This window comes from Anarhichas minor, unplaced genomic scaffold (genome assembly GCF_050575085.1).
Source record: "Anarhichas minor isolate MPS153535 unplaced genomic scaffold, ASM5057508v1 ptg000051l, whole genome shotgun sequence".
Classification (NCBI taxonomy): Eukaryota; Metazoa; Chordata; class Actinopteri; order Perciformes; family Anarhichadidae; genus Anarhichas; species Anarhichas minor.
In genome coordinates this window covers 836,595-845,161 of record NW_027466497.1, presented here as the reverse complement: position 1 = coordinate 845,161, position 8,567 = coordinate 836,595, and the positions used below count along the sequence as shown (strand labels likewise).

At 41.8% G+C, this 8,567-nt stretch overlaps 1 protein-coding gene and 1 long non-coding RNA gene across 2 annotated transcripts; one reads left to right on the top strand and one right to left on the bottom strand.

Annotated features, from left to right (window-relative positions):
- The first annotated feature begins 347 nt into the window (after positions 1-347).
- On the top strand, positions 348-7,744 carry LOC142972085 (uncharacterized). The gene is made up of 2 exons (XR_012959439.1): positions 348-3,831; positions 7,140-7,744. It is a non-coding gene; the product is annotated as an uncharacterized LOC142972085 (long non-coding RNA).
- col8a2 (collagen, type VIII, alpha 2) lies at positions 4,231-6,134 on the bottom strand. The gene has a single exon (XM_076112879.1). It carries the CDS (start codon positions 6,130-6,132, stop codon positions 4,231-4,233), a length of 1,902 nt encoding a protein of 633 aa, XP_075968994.1. The 5' UTR covers positions 6,133-6,134.
- Positions 7,745-8,567: the final 823 nt, after the last annotated feature.

Below are 8,567 nucleotides of genomic sequence, written 5' to 3'. Positions count from 1 at the left end.
TGCAATGAATTTTTGACTATATATTTGAATATATTGCTTCTCTCTTTGCTTCCCTGCTGTAGTAAAATGTCAGCTCAGTGTCACTTAATTTATTAATTATGACACTAGGTAAATAAAAGCAAAAGCTGTTACGAAACGATCTCTTACTAAAGACGTGTATGCACGTCTAGTCGTAATCGCAAATACGGGAAAAAAAGATGAACGAGTTTAGTAGTACTACACGAATGCAGCATGAAGGTCTGGCGTCAGTGCGACGTAAGAAGAATCCGGGTGCACGATGAGAGCTCACTATAGTGACGACAGTTCCAGAAAATAACCGCACAATTATGGCTGTGCTCAGGGTTTGTTTTGCAACCTCAATTTCATGAATTTGATCATTTGTGTGTATATATATCTGTATATAACTAAAAATATTTTAGTTGGAGGTTGGACACTGTTCCAGTAGATGATTTGCTATGTTGAGCTTGTTTTTCTTCGGATGGCATCTTCACACAGGGCAAATTATGACAAAGATTGGTCTTTTTGTGTTAAACATTTGTCTGCAATGAATGAGCATTCCAAGTAACTGACTAACACACAATTGTCATCTAAGTAATCTGAACTGACCAACAAAAGTCTATCAATGCAGCTCTGAGTTTACTAGTAGATCAACAAGGATCTGTCAAAAGCGTGGCCTGAAATGCTGTTTTTACTATATTGCATATCTCCCTCTAGTGTTCATTCCTTTACCTGCAATAGATTTCTACACCAGATGTGCCATGCAGATATCTTTACCTAGAAAGCATTAAAATCCCTCACTACAACTACCAATATGTACAAATGCAAATACAGTAGATAGAAAGAGGGGGCCTGACAATAATATACAAGAAGGTTTTTATTGATGTGGTATCAATACAATCAAGTACTGTAGATTTTGTATAAGCAGACAAACATTTTCAATCAAAAAGAGTGCATTTTATACCCAAATTCTATTGCATAGAGTGCACGCAATAGCCTTGTATGGCAAAAAAAAATCCTATAAGTTGATACATTCTACATTACTCAAATAGAAAACAAAAGTCATCAAATAATCCTTCACAAACAACTCTAGAATGCTAACTACATGTCGTAAATGCTCTTAACTCATCAATGCTGTTAAATACCATGTATACGTTCTAGGCTTCGGTGGTCGGTTTTGGCATCCCTATTAAAATCATAAATGTATAAATACATCTTCATTAATTTCATGTGCAAATGGGAATGGCCGTTTGTATTTACTGAAACTAAAACAAACAAATATCCCTTAAGAACCGAAGCAAGGCTTTAAAAAATAAAAAAAACGTGTTTTTTTTTAAAGAAAAGCAGAAAACACTTCAAAGCAACTTGTGATTGAGACGGTACATGAATCTTACTGACACTCGTTGACTGATTTGCACACACAGGGCAAACTCTGCAAGCAAAACACAAGGACAGAGAGTTATAGCCACATGTAACTCACATCACCATTTCATATATCCAAAAATAGAAGGCGACGAAAAAAAGGCAACATACAGTACACAACCAGCCTTGGACGGTCTTGTAGACTCACATGACAATAATGATATACGTAGCAGTTGGAGGTGTTTTCATGTTATGAGAAGGAAAGGGCAAGGGCAAGTGCACTGTTTGCATTACATAGACTTAAAATACTGATTAGGCCTTTTCCAAGCACTGCTTTTCCAGAAGAGCTACTGTTTATGTATAGTGACACAGCATGGTGGATGATTTATAGAAACTATTGTAAGTGAGTCAAACAGTATTACATTCATTCTGATTGAACAGCTCAATATCTGGCCCAATCCTATACTGTACATTGACATTCCTCCATCAAGATGTAAGGTAGTCCCTAAATTCAGTGTAACGATAGCGTTTGGGCGGCGTGAGTAAAGGCACGGCAATCGCTCGGTAATTTAAGCTACTTTTCTCAAGTTTGCTCAAACCTCCTCACTTCTGTAAATGCAACCGTGATGAAAGATTTTGCACACTTCACCAGAGTGTCGTTTTTTTTTCTGTTCATGACTTGGTACGTGACAATAAATGTTGCACACCATTATGCCACTCATTGGACCAATATGCAAAACAGTCAAAAGCTTTCAGTGTCAACCAGTAATTTATGTTTAGTAAATGCTGTCTTCTTATCTCATTATTTTGATGTCATCTCCCGTAATCTACTCGTTACCTTCAACTATTTTATTTAGAACTTGTTCCCTTACTTTGCAAAGGCAGTGTGTGCATTTCTTCTTTAAAGCCCAAAGCAGGCCGATAGATTTAGGAGTCAGAATACATGTGGAACATTAACAGGACTGTAAGCTCTTCCTAAGGTTTTGTAACTTCATTCAAGTTTGTGATTATTCTCGCTGAAGTGTTCATGACCTGAATGCCAGGGGGACAATGTGAACTACACCCACACACACACACACACACGTATATTGACATAGTGACAGACAGAAGGGTACACCTACCAGAACATACGAGCACACGCATACACACACAGAGCATGTATCCTTAATACCTCATCCAACAGAAATGAGTAAATACACCACTCTCACCTCTGGCCCACCACCTCTCCCAGAAATCTGGCAGGGGGTTGTTAAATGTTACACAACCTGTATTTCACAACCTGTGGGCTTTAGTCAGTCCCTTTACTTATTCATGGAGTGAATGTAGATTGATTCTCGTTTCCGGCTGTATATTTTTGACATAATTCGGGCTCTGAGAGACATCTTGTCCTTGTAGCCACGGATGTTCCATGAAGCGAAACAACAATTCTGCTATTTTAGACACAATGGTTTGGGAATTAATAGAAAACAATTTCATCCACCAACGATTCAGAATTGCTCTCGTTTGCCCAGCAACAACAAGTTGCACAGAAACTGCCATTGAAGGAAGAAGTGGATGTACTTTGTTTGTCAACCATTTGCATCCCTATTTCTCCTAAAGCAGCCTCTTCACAGATTTAGCAGAATGTGGTCAGAAATGGGGCCTGTAGAGTATGGCAGCAGAGATTGCTCACTTGGAATAGGTAGTATACCATTAGAAAGCGGTGATGTCATGTTTAGAGTGTCTGAAGGGAATGCCTGCGACACCGTGATGGGATTTGCAGTGCATTTGTGAAAAATGGGATCGATACAAGGAAACGGGCCATTAATCCTGCTGGATTTGTGTCCTTACCGTCCATTTTTCAGTTGCTCTCAGTATCTATTCTATGGCATGTAAACATTGACTGTATGCATACATATCATCCTTAATTAATTTTGTCCTGAAAGTTAAAAAAACAAATTCTTGCATTATCCACTTAAACAGGGCAGGTTCAATTTTATAAAGTCTAATACTGTGAGGTCATAGTTACTCTTGGATTGCATTTCTGGACAGTTCAATAAATTATATTAAAAAAAAGATAAAGGTCATCTTAAATGGTCGCCAACCAAATTCAGAAAGAAGCAGAGAAATAAGCACCCTACAGATGCCAACTAATTGTCAAAATATATATCTCACTCTTAAAACAAAGATTTAATCCCATTAATAATTTTAACGTAGCAATTGTTTAGAGTACCATAAAGGCCAAACAAAAGAAACGTGAAAAGTAATCGTATTTCAGCACAAAATGCCTTGTTTTGCTATCGTCTGTCTATATTTCCGATGTTGTGTCATTGCTCTTTATGTCAGTATTGCCATTCAACGGTTTAAATAGGAACACAAGGGGGACGTGACTGCAGCCAGACGAACCAATCACCCCCCAGGGCCTGGTGATGTCAGAGCTTGTGGGCAGGATGTGCAGTCACATGGGAAGGTCTGTTACTAGCACATTACAAAGTAAGGCACTTAATAGTCTGAATCCGATCAACAACAACAACAACAACAATGACGACAAAGGACCAAATAATAACAATAAAATTATGACAATATAATAATTAAAATAATATAAGCTAAAAAACACCATCATCAAATACAACCCAAAAACACACATTTGAAGGACATTGAAACAAAGAACACAGTATGAAATTCTTTCCCCTGCTTTTTAAAACTTTCCACATTTCATTCACAAAGTTTTGTTTTTTCTTTCGCTGATATTGCTGAGGGTGAGACAGATCAAGATGATGGCAAAAATATTGAGAATCCTATGGGTTTTGTGTTTCTGTTAATGGCTGTAGGTATTTCAGGTTTAGGGCTGCTCTGAGGTGCCAATACAGGAACAGGAGTGAAAGGACAGGGTTATGTGGGACAGAGCAGAAATCCTGAGAAGGAGGAGTGAATGTATTCGGTAGAATAGAGGCCATTCGCCTGATCCGAGGGCATCTGGACCCATACCTGATCACCCTCCTTCAGCTCTAGGACAGCACTACCGGACGCCTGGTCCATGTAGCCTTTCTTGTATTCATCATAGGTGTAAGTAGCTGGCACATTGTTCTTGTACAGTGCCACCCACAGGCTTGTTCCCTTTACGTGCATGTGGTATGCAAAGTAGTAGACACCAGATAAAGGAGCGGTGAACATGCCAGAAGCAGGGCTGTAGGCATTTTGCCCGTTGTAGAGGGTCCTGTCAAATTTGATTGGCATGGCAGAGGGAGGGAAAGGTGTGCTGAGGATGGCTGTGAAGGCTGGTGCCACAGAGGCAGAGAGTGGGACTTGACTGTATGCAGGCCCTTTCCTGTCCCCTGGTACTTCATCCCCTTCCAACTGTGAATCTGTTGGCCCTGCAACAACTGTTTGGCCATTTGCTGGAGGACCGGGGGGCCCTGGAGGACCAGGAGCGCCGTGGTTACCATTGAGCCCAGAAGGGCCTGGTTTCCCTGGAGGACCCTGGGGACCTATATTTCCCTTCTCTCCGAACTTACCCAGTCCTGGAGACCCTGGATGTCCGGATTCACCCTTTGGGCCAGGGCCACCCTGTGGCCCCATGGGACCCATGGGCCCCTGTAGACCAGGAATTCCTGACTGTCCCCTGGGTCCTGGAGTTCCTATAAACCCTCCCTCACCTTTTGGCCCTGGAGCACCTGTCAACCCTGGATTGCCAGGTAGGCCAATATGCCCTCCATCACCTTTGGGTCCAGGTTTTCCAATAGAACCGTTAGGCCCAGGGATGCCTTTCTCTCCAGGGATGCCAGGTTTTCCAAAGGATCCAGTGGGGCCTTGGTCACCTCTGAGGCCAGGAAGTCCCGGAGGGCCCTGGGGCCCCAGCTCTCCCTTCAGTCCTGGCATTCCATGTTTTCCAGGCAGTCCCATTGGGCCTTGAAGTCCTGGTGGTCCTGATTGCCCATCAAGGCCGAGTTCTCCAATCGGGCCCGACATTCCTTGCTCTCCTTTGTCCCCTGGGAGACCAGGCAACCCACCATAGCCCTTTTCTCCTTTAGGCCCACTCAGACCAGGTTTTCCATAACCAGGAGTGCCAGGAAATCCAGGAGAACCCCTGGTCCCTGGCTCACCTTTTGGACCTAGTGGACCTGGTCCTCCAGGCAGTCCGTCTTGCCCAGGCTTCCCTAGCCCAACTGGTCCTGGCAGACCCTGTAGACCTGGAGCCCCAGACTCTCCGGGTTCTCCTTGTTCCCCTGGGAGTCCTTGATCACCTTTAAGACCAGGCAGTCCAGACAAACCTTTTAGGCCTGGTTTGCCTATACCTGGAAGACCAGGTGGTCCTGAACTGCCTTTTAGCCCAGGAGGACCCCTTATACCTGAAGGCCCTGGCTTTCCATTTCCATTCTCGCCCTTAAACCCACGTTCACCTGGTGGGCCAGAAAGACCCTTTGTTCCCGGTTCACCCCGAGCCCCAAAGGGGCCTCTCATGCCTGGAAGTCCAGGTTTCCCATTTAGAGACAGGCCAGATGGGCCAGGGAGGCCGGGCTGCCCTGAAGAACCTCTGGGACCTGGTTCACCACGAGGGCCAACCTCGCCATTAAGTCCAGGCATCCCCTTTAGTCCAATCTTTCCTGGGAGACCTGGAAGTCCAGGCTTACCCATTCCTGGAAAACCAGGAGGCCCCTGAGAACCTGGCTGGCCATTGAGACCCGGCTTGCCCAGTCCAGGTTTGCCTGGAATTCCTTCTGGCCCTGAGGGGCCTCTAGGTCCAGGTTTGCCTTGGAGGCCTGGTTCCCCCTTGACTTCCATCATGGGTGGCATATCTGGAAAAAGAAAAGATCACATCGTTGGCATGCCAATGTATTTTAAAACAAATAAGAAGTAGAAAACTGATCAGAAACATACCATGTAACATATAAATGTGTTTGTGTGTTTTGATCGAAATCAAAACAAATCTCTTAAATGAATGTAGGTCAAAGCAATACAAAAAAACCTGAGGGATGCAATTCCTATCTACACTGCAGCCAACTGCATCAACCAGCTGCTTCACCATTAGAGGTCCATTTAAACCGTTTTTTTTTACTCAGAAGGCAACACTGCTTCATTGTCATGTGAGAACTAAAGATACTTCAAACACTGGACTTTACACAATACTGCACAATACCTTTAAAGTCTATCCAAAGGTAAGCTATAGTGATCCAGCCTGTTGCAGCACAGCATGCGCCAGTAGACCAATTCTAAAAATATATTTTTTATGTCGGTATCAGTAGTTTTTAATAAGCCACTGAAGTTTTGAAATTTCATCGTCAACATTGAATCAATAAATGCAGTTGCAAAGGCACTAAAGAGAGAAGATATAAAAATAGTACTGAGTGGGCATTGTCCATTGCCAAGTGAACACAACAATTAAGGGCCGACAGAAGGAATCATGAATTAAGCTACATAGATGAAACATGTGACATCACAACATCATTACCTGGGAAAAAACCCCAATCATGCTGGAAAGGGTCCTCTGAATTCACTTTTATACAATTTTGTGATTTGATGATCTTTTCCATCTATTAAAGGCATGGTAAGCTTCCTGACTATTCAGGTCATATCACAGGTCAGATTGAGCAGAAGGCAGGTTATATTCTGGACAGGTCTTCAATCCCTATAACAATCCATGTAATCATACAACTGGACAGGAGTTCACTTTTCTGTTTTACACCTGAGCGACTTTGAGAGTGTCTGTGAAATGCAAATGTTTTGATTTTGTGACAAAGGGGAAACTAGACTGAAGAAGTATGCTACATGTCAGAAACTGTCTCAATATTCTTTCCTGGCAGAGTGAAGCACAACACAGCAAGGCCACACTGAGCAGAAACACAGGCCTGGTCTGCAGAACACTCCAATCACAACATTTCAGCATTGCTTGCTGTTCCTCAACTCAGCAACACCTCGCCTGTAGGTCTGCCAGAGGGAAGCTCACCTTGTATTATTTTCATAAGAAAGCACAAATGACAAGTATCCATATTTTAAAATACATTCAAGTTGGAAATCCCATTATTTCCCCTAACTTAACCACAGAGCACTACTTCCCCCTGCTGGCACTTCATGAGAATGCATCCATCCACTATGATGAGAATAAAAGCTTAATACAACAGCACATGGGTCATAGTACCGTATACGTGTGTGTACATTATTATATTTAGCATGTGATAAGCCTGCATCATGTAGTTTTGAAGACTGAAAAAAAAGTAGGAAAATTGAACTAGACACACGTACATTTTATACAAAGTGATCATATGTGCCCCAAAGTGGTTGCAAAATACCAACATTAACAATGAAGGTTTTATTTTTGTGGTTGTGGTCATTATTGCATTTGTGTATGATAACATTTAAACTTTAATAAGTAATTAATCATTATTAAAGTGTTACATTTTAAATGTGATGAGTTTGCTTACTGTCTGACTTCCAGGTTTAACTTTGAACTATTTACCAGACTGTACAGTTTTCATGAGATTGCAGGTGTAATTATTTTGGTATCCTCCGCCGAATAAATGGTTCGTATAATATATTTAGACAAGAGGTTTGTCTATATCAGCCAGGGTGCCAGCCGAAACATTGTGTTCAGGTGTGTAATGAGCATTCTGGCCTCAGCTCTGTTTGTTTATTAGCTACTGAGCACCGTGATATATCACCCAGAGAGAGGAAATAAGGTGCTTCACACTTGAGAGGACAGAACCCACAGCTCATCAATGATTGCACAAGAAAGCCTACACACTTGACTGGTAGCCTTCTTCTTACATTTCTAATTGCTTTTAGACATTTGACAAGTTTTTATAGTCTTTAACCTTTCTTTTTACGCATTCTCCCCACTGATCTACTGAAACAATTATTTGAGTTACACTCATTATAAGCTAAGTTATGAGATTTTGTATCTGTGGTTTGATATAATTAGTACTATACAAATGCGTTATACCTTCACATATTCTGTATAACATCACAAACATTATTTTATACATTTCTGGGATGTTGACTGTATTTGCAAATTCTAACACTACATCGGATACAGTAGATCTAAAGATCCTATGTATGTGTTGTTTGTGTTTTTCTAATGGACTTTGAGTCTGTTAATAAAGATCAACTGAACTGATAATCATAGTATATAGTTAATTAATAATAATTGACAAACTTTCAGTGGTGATGCAATGTGGACATGTGACCACTGGGTGGCAGTAAAGGCATTGTAGTCACGCGAGCCACATGGCGCA